The sequence below is a fragment of the Papaver somniferum genome, chromosome 4 (genome assembly GCF_003573695.1).
Source record: "Papaver somniferum cultivar HN1 chromosome 4, ASM357369v1, whole genome shotgun sequence".
NCBI lineage: Eukaryota > Viridiplantae > Streptophyta > Magnoliopsida > Ranunculales > Papaveraceae > Papaver > Papaver somniferum.
In genome coordinates, this window is record NC_039361.1 from 161,766,332 (window position 1) to 161,780,971 (window position 14,640).

Consider the following 14,640-nt stretch of genomic DNA (forward strand, 5'->3'; position numbering starts at 1 on the left):
TGCTTTATTCATATGGTTCAGCAAGATGTAGTGGAATAATATGTGATCACCTTTTTTCTCTTCACATTGAGGAGAATGTGTTCGATGTGTGGGACTCCATCTGCCCCAATTATTTGATCAATATATAGTGCAACAAAGTCGGGTTGTTTCTCTGGTAACGTTACAAAAACGTTTTCTTCAGCGGATTGACCCTAACCAGCTTTGTGAAGTAATTTGGATTTTTTTTGTTGTTGATTTATAGTAGGGTTTGTTACCGAGAATTAATGAATTCTTTTTAATGGTTCGACCGTATATGGGTGTGTCATAAAGTTGTTCTAGCAACATTCATGCATGCACACAAGAGTGGGCTCATAAGTCATAACATCCGACCAGTAATAGAATTTTACCTCAAACACATATATTCTGATGATGATTATGTTGGATTGGACAATAACCTTTCTCTCCCACATGAACAAAGTTGAGAGTACCCGCACAAAAACACTTCAATGCTTCAAGTTAGCTTTAGGTTTTTCGCGAGAGATTTGTGCAGACAAGATTACGTAGTCGTTAGGGTTCTGAAACTTGTATTTATGTGCCTCCCAATGACACAAAAATGAACGTGATTGTTATAACAATAAAATCCAAACTACTTGGCTGGTAGGGAGTTACTACTTGTTTACTTTTTCTGGTCGTAATATTTGAGTCCTTGTTTTGTTTTTGTGTATTATAAGTATTTTGGGATATTACAAGAAGATAAGTTTCTTATATATAATCCTTAGATTTCTAAGAGCATCTATATGGACGACCAAAACTACAATTTTGGTCGAGAAATCAATTATAGTGGAACCAACTAAAACTAAAAACTGGAGTATATTTGTCTGAAAACTTGACCAAAACTATATTGGTCGAGCGGAGGTTAAAAATGCGTTTGATTGCAGGCGCATATTAAAAGTTCGCTTGGAGAGGGACGTAGGTATAAACTTCACCCCAAGCATAGACACAGATATAAAGTTTGTTCGACTGGGCCAAAGTATAATGTTCGCCCGATGGGGCGCAAGTATAAAGCTCGTATGTTGTCAGACCAACTTATAAACATGGTTTGTCCATGGATTTTAAACAGACTAACTTATAAACATGGTTTGTCCATGGATTTTAAATAGACCAACTTATAAAGCTCACCTGTTTTCGACATCACAGACAACCTGATTAGAAGATCGAGAATAAGAACTAGAATTTAGGTCGTTGGCTTAATTTGTACTTGTAAATCTTCTTCCTTACTTTCATTGTTTCCATAAACCTAACTTCTTTGTCTAACTGTAATTCATAGGGTGGTTGATTAGTTAATGCAGTGAATCTCCTGGTTGATTTTTTCTTCATCTCTTTGAGTGTAATGATCATCTCTATTAACAAAAGTGAAAAAACGGGGGTATAACAACCTCACCCAATATTTCGATTAGCAATTTGTATGGACAAACTCCAATATACTTTCAAGAGAATCAACTAGACTCAATCTTAATAAAGTATATCAAAGAGTTCTAATATCTCTATTTCACAATGTAATCAGCAAATCGAACAGATAGAAATCCGTGAGCCTAACTATTATGTGAAATAACTTGAACGGTACCAAGGACCAATGTTCAAGTGTCAATCAATGTAAATCAGCAACCAAAGGTTGGATATCTAATTGATTGGTCTTCACGCACAACCTATGATATTTCAATTATATAACAAAATATAATGCGGAATAGAAATAACACAGACAACCCGAAATTTTGTTAACGAGGAAACCGTAATGCAGAAAAACCCTAGGACCTAGTCCAGATTGAACACATAATGATCGGAAAACCATATGTATTTTTAGTGTGAACTACATATTAATTCTCCCCTTTTTGTCAGTAAAATTGGCAAAGGTACGAAAACGGGATTCTAATGAAATTTCCGTAAGTGACATTTCATGACCAAAAGAAAGCACATATCATCTTATTTAGATGCAATCACATAGCCGAAGCTAAATGCATTCATCAAGGAGTTTATAAAGATACAATAACCCCTATAATATTCCAAAGCCGCACTTCCCACAAAGATTTGGAAATTAAGCACAGGTTCAATTAAGAACTCTCCCCATAAAATGTCATTCCCGAAAGAAAAACAAGAACGAACTTAATTTCAAAGAAAAGAAGGATTTCTTTGGAAATAACAAATCACATACGAGTATGAATTTGAATCCAAACAATAATACTCAATTAAATTAACCACGAGAAAACCAATGATTAACTTAATCGGAAATTCTCAACATAAGTGAACTTATGGAGAGTCAAAAATACTCAATTAAATTAATCATAAGAGAACCCATAATTAATCTAATCGGAATACATAACCAAATTAACCACAAAAAGTAATCAATTTAATTGTTCATGGTCGACATAAGATAACTTACGGAGCAACAACTAAATAACCAACCGAGGATGATTAATTTAGTTGAACATGCTCGACATAAAGTACCTCATGGAGCAACAACTAAGCTTATCATAAGCGAATGAGTAAATCAGTCGATAGTGCTCAATATAAGACACTTTATGGAACAACACAATATATTCACAAAAATTGTAGATCGGAGGTCGACCAAATACTGTGGAATAATCAAGGATTCATTCTATTTTCCATCACCATTTGCACAATGACATATAATAGACATAATCCTTGAAAACAAAAGATTTAACCTATCTTCCATCAAAAATTGACACAATAGGCTTAACTTTTGTATTGTCAAAATTCCATTCCTTCTTTTATCAATACATGCATATGGACATATAAATAACTTAACTTTTGACAAGGTATGGGACAATCACAGTTCACAGACGCAAACACACATATCCGATAACAAATTGCAATATATTAAACCATAAATATTAAGAAAAGGAGTGGGTACCCAAATATACCTCAATCTAAAAATTTTCCTACCTATAAGTCTTTTCTCCGAAAGTGATTGTCTATGGACTGAGTTGAGACAATACAACTAATCGTTTCACACTTCGTGTGATCGTCTATGGATACGAGATCGAGACAATACAACAATAAAATATGTTTACTTGATACAAAGGGTTGGACTTAACCAAACACAGTAGGATTGCTTATCAAGTAAATAGGAATTAACGTTTGTGTAGTTTACTTTAATTACAATAAAACAATTATAATGCGGAAAATAAAAGTAAATGATACAACAAGATTTTCTGTCCACAAAAAAGTTTATGAACTTACTTCTTTAGAACACATGTAAACATTGTTCCCTAGGATGAAATCCTCTCCTCATACCCATACATAATCACAACAACATTCAAATGATTATGGCAATGTCTTATCTACAAAGCTTAATGGTTAAGTAACAAACCTCGTATTGTATTCCTTAATACTATGTCTATCTAGAGTTCAAATATGCTTCGCAATTATGTTTTCAATACGCATGACTTGAAAGATATGTTAGGGAATGAATCAGTTCAAGTCAAATATCACTAACCTCAAGTGGAAAGATGATTGTTGTCGTTGTAGCTCCTTGCTTCTTGCATCTTCAAGACTTCGCAATACTTGTAATGTCTCATATCCTAATAATTTCAAGCTAACCTATACAAAGTTGACTCTAATACATAATCAACCGACTCTTAACATGAGTTTTCTTTCACTAAAATATGACAACCAAACTTGACATACCTACGCTTGGTGGGTTCAACCGAGCAATGCTCTAAAAATATCCCCCTTTTTCAATTTTAGTGACAAAACTCTTACATCATGAGGATAAACAAATTACAAGAATTCATTACACATACGCTTGATTCCCGAATTCAACAGCACAGTAAACTGCATACATTCAATCCTCAAAAATGTCGTTGTTGACATTATAATAACAAAGATAATAGTCCCCCTAAGGAAGATAGGTATATATTCAATCAGCACGTATTTTTATACCACTAATATGATATGTTACTCCCCCTTAGTATGTGCTTTCACTCTATCGTTTAGATAAACGTTCAAGCACCAATGTTATTTTCCCTAGTGATACCAATCAATATAAAATCAATGCCAGTATCACATGTTTACTCCACATATTTCTCCCCATTTTTGTCACAAAAATGATAAAGAAACGAAAAAATAAAGGACAACACGAAAAGAATCTTACAAATCTCAGAATAGACTTGCAAACCTGTAGAGTTAGGCACGAGGGTTCCACACATGATGTTCTGATAACCAATATCAAAACCGAAACTACAAGTAGTCTTATTTTGATATGTTACCAAGGAAACAATTGTCAGAAACAATTTTTCCAATTTAGTTTAGCAAACCAAAAACAACTAAGCACATTAGTCCTTTTGCTAAACCAATTGTTCAAAAACAACCGCTTAATTCGATAAGACCAAAATAAAGATAAACTCCATTTTTCTCATCAGGTTCTAATTATCCATAAACTTAGACCTTTTAATTTTAAATAAGACAAGTACTAGGTTAGTTAACTATTATTTCTTGTTTAGGCATTCGATTAGACTTGAATAACGAAACCTCACTTCGATAAGTCTAACTAAGATCAGAATTAACTTAGTTTCTATTATCCGGAATCGAATTGGACTAAACAACTCATCCCGTACACAAATTATTTCGTTAAGCCACAAAAAATTCATACAAACCAAAATAACCGGAAGCAATTGAAACAACATAGACATTAAAAGCACCGCAATTGCACCATAATTTTATAAGCCTAAACAATTGATACCATACAAAATCAAGATAACAATAGTTTTTCTTAACCGGAACCAATTCAATCACACACACACATCAATTGTACCGAAATTTTGTAAGCCTAAACAATTGACACCACACAATAAAGCAAGATAGAAATAGTTTTTCTTAATCGGAACCAATTGAATCACACATCTACACACACATCATGGAATAAACATCAATTAATCCGAAATTTTGTTAAGCAAAAACAACAAATATATATAATATAAACTCAGGCTTTTCTTAAACAGGAAAAAAATAACTAACAAGATTGTTACCTCAAATTTCGCATCCACTTATCCAATATGATAGCATCTTCGTCCAGGGAGAAATGATATCGAAATATCACCACGTTGTCATTCTTATGCATAAACAAAAGAATAACAACGCACCTCAACCTTTACCAGAGAAAGGTTGAAAACCGATTTTAACAATTGCAAGAAAAAGTTGAAAACCGTCGAAACACATATGCCTTTATGCTAAACCAAAACCTATTTAACATATTGTGACTTTTTCACATATTGTTTCTATCAGAACCCCTCATGATCCTTTGGTAAAGCCTACCTACTTGGGCTAGAACTTAATCCTTCTAAATCAAAAAGTCACCCAAACCATAAGGGTTCACAATATATGAGATCAAAAATTAAGGTATTAAAACCGAAATCAAACATCCCATAAACATACATGGCAATAAGGTAAAAGCAATTAAGCACAGGCTATGTAAACCAAAAACTATCACAAGAAAATTTCCCAAAAAAATAATTTTATTCATAATAGACCAATACAATCAATGAAAGAAATCAAAAATTGATGTCTATTTTTTCTTGCAACCTAGTCCTTCATGTCAGAACTGAATGAAGGCGGATTACTACTTTTTCAGCTTTTGAATTTCTTCAAGTAGAAATCCTTGTTTCTTGACCAAAATCTCTTGTGTTTTGCCACACAATGCTTATATCCAACAATGGTTATATAATCTAAACTCTCATTTCAACCATTGAAACATTCTTAGAGGACGTTATTATATAGTTGTTATTCACAAACCATTTTTCGTCAGAGCAATTTTCAAAGTGATTAAAACATAACATGACTTTCGTCACTAGGTAAAGATGAACTTGGCTAAAGCGAAAGCTTACACATATTTCGAGAAATAGATAGGCGAGATAAACTCGGCTCGAAATAGCAAATGTGTATAATCAAAGTCTATATAGCAAAACAACTTTTGTCTTAAAGATAAGAGATATAGTAGATAGACTTTTGGGTGATAGATAAGTTCAAGTCTCCACATACCTTTTAGTCGATGAAGTTCCACCAGTTTCTTGAGTAGTTCTTCGTCTTGTATGACGATTTCCATGGAGTTCTTGAGCTCAACTACACTTTCTATCCTAGTCCGAGACTTTACTATAGTAGACTAGAAATCAAGACTTATATTTTTGATCACTAACATTGACAAACATGCTTGAGATAGCAACGAATGCGAGTTCGACCGAGCAATGCTCTAACAAAAAGTTTAGATTCTCGATTTGTTGATTTCCTGTCCAGAAGAAACCCCATATACTCCAATCGCAATTCAATTAATTTCATCGTTAAAGCCTCCAAATCATCCGTGATCAATCCAAGGAAAAACCGTCTCTGATACCACTTGTAGTGATCTACACCACACATGAATAATCAGGCTTAATTCTGCAGGATCTACACTGTAGAGATCAGAGATAAAACCTCATAAAGGCAGAAGAACAAAACCAAAAGACAATTTCTATTTCAATAATCTATAACTGGGAAGACAGACTAACTTATTAGGGCAGTATCGATAGTTGACTACTAACTACATCCAGAGTGCCATTATAAGATGGGTGCCCAACAAGACATGGGACATGACAATCTCCTTGCTTCATATAATTTTGTTTCACTCCATTGTGCTAATATGTTTTTCATTTCATCAATAAAAATAGAGAAAGGTACTCTTTTGTTTTTTGTCATGAAGAGTGGTAAACCAAGAAACTTTTATTTTAGTAAACCAGGATTATTGCTAGCGCCACTTGTGCTAGCAATATGTTGCCTCTTATCTTCTCCAGCGACAACTATTTGTTTGGATTATTGGCCGGGTCTAAATAGTTTTTCATCTGCATGCATGTAGCATTGTAAATTAGCATTACTAATGGATGGAACTACTGAAATAAGCGCCTTTGCTACTTTGTAAACATTTCCTCGTTCACGTCTAGCTATTTCTAGATAAATTTTCTTCATATACGTAAATCGTGAGAGTACTGTACGTATTTCTTTCTGTAACTTATATAAGTTCTTCGTCATAACATCCTCAACATCCTTGGACGATTAACATTCAGCTCAAGAGAGTCAAAATGGTACGTGGTAGGCTGACAGGTCCCTTCATTTCTCTTATTTGCTGTGCGTGATGAGCATTTGGTGTGGAACGGCCTCTACAACAATTATTTTTTCAGCTCTCTGTGCGTTCCACATGTTTTAATTTATTTAAACTGGAAATGTTATTTGTTCCCGCAATGATGGCTATGGCGCTCTTCAGTTATATATTACTTACAAAACCCTTTCCCTTGGCATAGAAAACCTAAACATAAAGGAAAAGTTTTAACAAGGAATCCGAATAGCAGTGAAACTCAAGATATCAGTGTTCGCAACCCATTCTACTGAAGATACCAAGTAAGGTTCATTGAGATGCCCAGTGTTGGAAAACGATTAATAAAAAAATAATTTTTTAAAGTTTTAATAAAAAATTATAATTTATTGTTTTATTTTGTGAATGAAACTTTTTAGTCCCACATCGTGGAGTTTCCAATTTTTAGTAGTTTTAAGAAACTATATAAAGCTTTTAGTCCCACATCGGGGAGTTTTTTTTTCTTAAGTTGTATTTGTCAATTATATAAAGAAATTCACTACTTTTGTAAAATCTATGGGAAAGGGATTGCTCTATATTTTAGAGGGACCCCTAAGGGAAAATATTTTATAGCGGTTTTTAAGCATTCGCGATTTTCCTTAACGGTTTTTTCGGAGTTGCCAAGCTCAAGTTGAGCATCTACTACATATGCTAGTAGTAGGTGTATTAGGGTGTTTTATCCTGGAGATATCCGTCCTGTGAGGGCTATAGCATCACTCTTGAGTGTAGCCGGGCGCTAATGTCTTAAGGACAGCGTGTTGAACACGTGACTCACTCTATTTTCCAAAGTTTTTCCTTGTTGCTGTTGCGGAGATACGGGGAGCTTGTTCGTTTCGTCAAAGCAATCACTTCCATTATAAAGGAGCTAAGTATCAATAACTTTTGCTTATTTGATTTTTCTTTGTTTTTGATTATTGCACCCGACAATCTTAAGACATTAGTATTTATAATAATCGAAAACGATTGATTGGTTTGTGAATCATGGATGTTAATTGTGGAGTGAAAAACAAAAACGAATTTCTGGTCAGCTGTAGAGTTTCAATTTTATCTTTTAATATAGAAGGAATTTCGATGAACCCTTTTGACACAACGTAGTAGACATCCTGATAGTTAACCGCGTAAAATTTCAGAATTTTTGGAGTTGTACAAGTATTTGTTTGATATTTTACAAAACAGAAAAACGTTTCTGAAAAATTCTGACGAGCAGAAAATTGTTGTTAACTAAATTAATTTTTGTGGGGGTAACCATGAGTTTTTTGAAACGCTGATTCAAACGAAGTTTGTATATATAGATGTTATCTTCAAAACTCATATTTTACTTTCTGATTTGGAATTGTGATTTGTTAATAAAGGTGTCATCTCCGAGGGACATGGCTAATAGCCGCATGTGGTTGGAAACAAATCTTCCAAAGATGGCAAAGGTGAGAACATCGAACGCAACTATAAGCATGGTCTTCATGATAAAGGTATATTTCGTAAACCTGAATCCAGAATTACTTTAGTTAAGGGTGAGTGTTATGTTTGTAAAATTCCTGGCCACGCGGCAGTAAATTGTAGACAACATAAAAACCTTAATAAGTAGAAAGTTAATGCTAATTTAGTTGAAACAAACTAGATAGAGTTTGGTGGCGTGATGTCGGAAGTTATTTTAATAACCAATGTGAGAGACCAGTAGGTGGACTCTGGAGCCACCAAGAATGTTTGTTGAAACAGAGACCTGTTCACCTCCTATCATAGGATAGGGGATGTCGAGAAACTCTTATTGAGTAACTCATATGCAATAGAGGTTGCATAAAAGGAAAAGGTCGAGCAGAAGCTCATATCTGTAATATTCTCACATTGAATGAAGTTTTCATGTTCCGAGCATATGCGAAAATCTTGTATCTTGTTATGTTGTAGATGGAAAAATATTTAAGATCTTAATTGAATCTGGAAAACTTGTTGTAACTAGGCAGTGATTTTTTAAGCAAGAGTTATAGGACTTTGGGTCTATATAAGCTTAACGGAAAAACTGATGATGTGAACGTAATTGATTCTTGTGATATCTTTGTGTGATTGATTGTTTTACGTGGTAGACTTGGAACCGTAAACTTATAAGTCAATGCTTAACTGGCTAGCATAGGCTTCGTACCCAAATTTAGTTTGGATTTTGAACACAAAAGTGAAATCTGTGAAGAATCAAAATATGCTATAAAATCTTTTAGCACAAATGTTCAGAGTAATAAGCCTTTAAAATTAATTCAGTTAGGCCTAGTTGACATGAGTTCAACCCAAAATCACTGTGGTAAAAGATGGTTATAACTTCCGTAGATGATTGTACGAGGTACTATCTTGTATAGTTGCTTAGGATAAGGATGACGCCTTAGAAGCCTTAAGATGTATAAACTTGAAGTTGGAAACCAATTAGAAGCCTTGAACATAACAACCGTATCCTTAAGGAGATGATAATTTCCATGTTGATTAGTTCAGGATTACCTGCGGCCTTGTGGGGGGAGGCAGTCCTCTTAACTAGTATATCCTGAATAAAGTACCCTTTTAAGAATCAGATGAAACTCCATATGGTTTATGGAACGGTAGATGACCTTCTTATGAATGTGTCAAAGTGTGGGGGCGTTTGACTAAGATTGTAATTCCTCTTCCTAAAAGAACTAGATTGAAACCAAAAATGTTGATTGTGTTTTCGTATAGGGTATATTGAGTATACTTCTACAAATAGATTTTTGGTTGTGTGTTCTGATTTTTTCTGACATTGGTGTGAATATTATTACGGAATCTAGGGATGCTGAGTTCTTTGAACATGTTTATTCTAAACCTGTACCTCATTAGAGATGTGTTGTTGATCCCCTAGATTTATTTCAAATAGTCAGAACTTATTTTAAAGGAAGATGAAGTTGATGTTGAGCCTAAGAGAAGTAAAATAATTAGACTTGAGACTTCTTATGAAACCGACTTCATAACATGCCTAGCTTAGTCCGAGCCACAGACTTGTAAAGAAGCCTTGATATCTACTGAAACCCCATTCTGGTAAGAAGCTTCATTTAGTGAAATGGACTCAGTCGTTGGAACCAGACTTGGGAGCTTGCTAGTTTACCTCCAGGTTGTAAGACCATGGGATGTAAATGAGTCTTTAAGAGGAAACGATAGGTAGATGAAACTGTGGAAAAATATTAAGCTAAGTTGGTAGCTAAAGGCTATAAACTAAAAGAAGGTGTAGATTTCCTTGATTCTAATTCAATTGTGACGGAAATTACTTCCGTTAGATACTAATTGTTATTGCTGCCATAAAGAACGTAGAGATACATCAGATGGATGTTAAGACAGCTTTTTCTAAAACCAATTAGGTAAAGAAATTTACATAGATCAACCTGAAGACTTTGTAGTGAAAGGTTGTGAATACAAAGTTTGTAATTTGAAAAATCTTTGTATGGTTTTCAAATAAGCACGTAAACAGTGACATGGAAAATTTAATCATGTGATAATGGATAGTGGATTTAAATTAATGAATCTGACAAGTATGTTTACAAGTAACTTGTTAAGGATGTCTGTGTAATTGTATGCTTGTATGTTGATGATATGCTTGATACAAACATAGATGTGATCAATTCCACTAAAAACATGCACTGAATGAGAACATTGACTTGAAAGACTTGGCCCTTTTGATGTAATCTTAGGGATGAGGATTAGAAGATAATCAAACATTTATAAGTCTTAGTCGTTCTCATTATGTTGAGTTGTGCTTAAGAGATACAATCAGTCTGATTGTAAACCTGCTTGTACTTCGTACGATTATTCTTGTAGTCTCAAGAAAAATAAGGGTAGTGGAGTATCTTAACTTGAATACTCAAAATTTATAGGATGTCTGATGAATTTAATGAACTGTAAGAGTCCAGACATTGCCTATATTTGAGTAAGTTAAGTGGATATAATTGTAGTCCAGAGCAAGAGAATTCAGATGCACTGAGTAGAGTATTATGGTACCTAAAATACTCTTTTGATTTATGAAAGGTATCTTGTTGTCCTTGGGACTTTATGATGCAAACTGGATAGTTGACTCAGAGGAGTCTAAGTCTACGAGTGGATATGGTTTCACTCTAACATGTGGGTTTGTTGTTGGAAGATTTCCAAACAAACATATCGCTCAATTCATTATGGAATCTGAGAGTATTGCGTTAGATAAAGCATGAGAGGGGGCCGAGTGCCTAAGATGATTTTTAGAAGACATTCCTCTTTGGCATAGGCCTGTGCCAGCTATATCTATACATTGTGTTAGCCAAGCTATAATAGTTAAAGCTAAGAAATAACTAATCTCAATCGGCGTTATTTCCATTGATTGGATAAAGTCCAAGGAGAATATCGCGCAATCTTTGACGAAAGGTTTGTACAAAGAGATAGTTAAAAATGCATCGAGGGGTTGGGGCTTAAGCTCATATATTAAACTTGCCATGAAGGATACTCAACCTTGCTGACTGGAGATCCCATGATCAAGGTTTCGAATGAGACAACTAATTTGTGGTGGGTAAAGGTAAACACTATCAGAGATTTTCATTCTCTGTCCCTTCCCTATGGTGTAGACGTGATAGTGTGACTGCATGTGGAGGATGACTTTTTAATAAGTCTTAATGAGTTCTATAGTTTCATTTAAGATTGAAGTGGGGTGTAGCAGTAACACTCTTTATGGAAACTCACCTATCTGAATGAGGAAGTGGGTCGCTTCCTGTGAGAATATGAGCTGATTCTCTAGAGCATTCTGAGAAACAGGATACGTCCAGGGCCAAAACGGACAAAACGGCACGAGCTTGGCAGCAATCTTGGAGATATCACCCGTGGTTGTTATCACGAATTACATCAAATGCTAGCAGTTCAAGACATAGTTCACTGTCTCTAGCAAGTAATTCTGGTAATATCTCACTAAGCAAAGGTTCAAGACCTCATGGACACCTCTGCCTAAAATGGTATTTCCTGCGTTTTTTATGTGATTTTCATTTTGATGGTTTTGGTATTACTTGAACTTAGGACCTAAAGGTCACTAAGGGTTCACTAGTTCATGCTTTTTCACTTTGGTGAAAGATACCTATAGTCTCACCATGTGAGAATTAAAGATGAAATCTCTCAATACTATTATGATTTATGCAATCCATAGTATGACCCTGGGGTCAACACACTTTTGTGTGAGGGAGAGGACGTAGAAATGACTAGTATGATTTTAACACTTGCACGATCAGTCTGTTTGGATCGTGAGGTTGGGATGTTTATTTACCAAGATCTATCTGTGTTTTCATGTTTTATTGAGTTTTCATTCATGTGGGAGATTGTTGGAAAACGATTAATAAAAAAATAATTTTTTAAAGTTTTAATAAAAAATTATAATTTATTGTTTTATTTTGTGAATGAAACTTTTTAGTCCCACATCGTGGAGTTTCCAATTTTTAGTAGTTTTAAGAAACTATATAAAGCTTTTAGTCCCACATCGGGGAGTTTTTTTTTCTTAAGTTGTATTTGTCAATTATATAAAGAAATTCACTACTTTTGTAAAATCTATGGAAAAGGGATTGCTCTATATTTTAGAGGGACCCCTAAGGGAAAATATTTTATAGCGGTTTTTAAGCATTCGCGATTTTCCTTAACGGTTTTTTCGGAGTTGCCAAGCTCAAGTTGAGCATCTACTACATATGCTAGTAGTAGGTGTATTAGGGTGTTTTATCCTGGAGATATCCGTCCTGTGAGGGCTATAGCATCACTCTTGAGTGTAGTCGGGCGCTAATGTCTTAAGGACAGCGTGTTGAACACGTGATTCACTCTATTTTCCAAAGTTTTGCCTTGTTGCTGTTGCGGAGATACGGGGAGCTTGTTCGTTTCGTCAAAGCAATCACTTCCATTATAAAGGAGCTAAGTATCAATAACTTTTGCTTATTTGATTTTTCTTTGTTTTTGATTATTGCACCCAACACCCAGTTCCCGAGATCGACATGGATTCAGTAGCTCATAGTAAACAACACTTCCCACTGTTAATCAACTCCACTTCTCTTTCTGTATTTTTGGCGTCACTACAAGTGTCATCATGCTGGTGTTGACTTTCACAACGACCGCGCATGTTGGCTTTGACTTAATATAGGGGGTTAAAAGGCCCATAACATTTTCATTCAGGTACGTTATTTGCTGATGATGAAAGCTGGGTTAGATACGTGTATGATTCGTACGCGTAAGACTTAGATAAGTTGTTAGCTACGTTATTTCCGACTCTCTTTTTTTTTATGGTTTTATCTCGATCTCTATTTCTGATGTTATTGAGTTTCGGAAGTCGTCTGCATGCTATATACCGTATATAACAATAATTAGAATTCCTAATCATCTAGCTTTTCCTTGATCGAAAAGAACTCTCTATATGTATATATATATATAAGGGTGTCGGGGCACATTGATATATTCCACACAACTGGAATTGAACATGACGGCCCAGAAGGTGAGATTTAATGTTGGAGGTAGAATCATTGAAACGACTGCAACAACTCTAGCAACTGCACGCCGAGATTCAATGTTTGGAGCTATGTTTGACGATGAATGGAAGCTTCAACCAAGAGGAGATGAATTAGTTAAACCAGAAGAAAAAGAATACTTCATTGATCGTGACCCAGATTGTTTTTCTGTTCTTCTCAATCTTTTAAGGACGGGTAAGCTTCATGTGCCTTCTAACATACCTGAAAAATTACTCTATATGGAGGCTAATTATTATGGCCTTCTTGATCATGTTAGAACTGCAAAGTGGGGTGATTTTGATAGCAACAGGTTAAGATTAGCGAGTACGGTCAGTGGTCAAGCTCCTGGTAATTGTACTGCGATCAGAGCAAGTCCCGACGGAGGTTGTGCTGTTGCTCATGGTGGCATCGTTCGTGTATATGACTGGATGCTCGAAGAACATCCACCGCTAAATCTTGAATATCAAAGTTTTAATGATATTGGGTGGATGGATTCAGATAAAATAGTGATGAGTGTTCGCCAAAACTCGACCAGGCATCCGGGAATGGGTGTTTTCAGTTCTTTAACGGGGGAACTGAGGCACAGGTTTCAGTTGGGCGACGGAAAAGATCAGGTCAAAGGCTTTGCTGCGGGAGCTTTATGTTTTAACTCTGATAGTAACAAGGTACTTGCTAGTTGTAGAGAAACAAGTAATGAAGGAATCTGGGAGTGGCATCAAGTAACCGGAAAACTAACTGAAACAAGTAATCAAGGAATCGGGGTGTGGGATCAAGTAACCGGAAAACAATTCTCCCCTTTTTGTCAGTAAAATTGGCAAAGGTACGAAAACGGGATTCTAATGAAATTTCCGTAAATGACATTTCATGACCAAAAGAAAGCACATACCATCTTATTTATATGCAATCACATAGCCGAAGCTAAATGCATTCATCAAGGAGTTTATAAAGATACAAGATAACCCCTATAATATTCCAAAGCCGCACTTCCCACAAAGATTTGGAAATTAAGCACAG

At 35.1% G+C, this 14,640-nt stretch overlaps 1 protein-coding gene across 1 annotated transcript; it reads left to right on the forward strand.

Annotated features, from left to right (window-relative positions):
* Positions 1-13,598: 13,598 nt before the first annotated feature.
* LOC113273384 (BTB/POZ domain-containing protein At2g24240-like) lies at positions 13,599-14,435 on the forward strand. Its single transcript, XM_026523117.1, has one exon. It carries the CDS (start codon positions 13,599-13,601, stop codon positions 14,433-14,435), a length of 837 nt encoding a protein of 278 aa, XP_026378902.1.
* Positions 14,436-14,640: the final 205 nt, after the last annotated feature.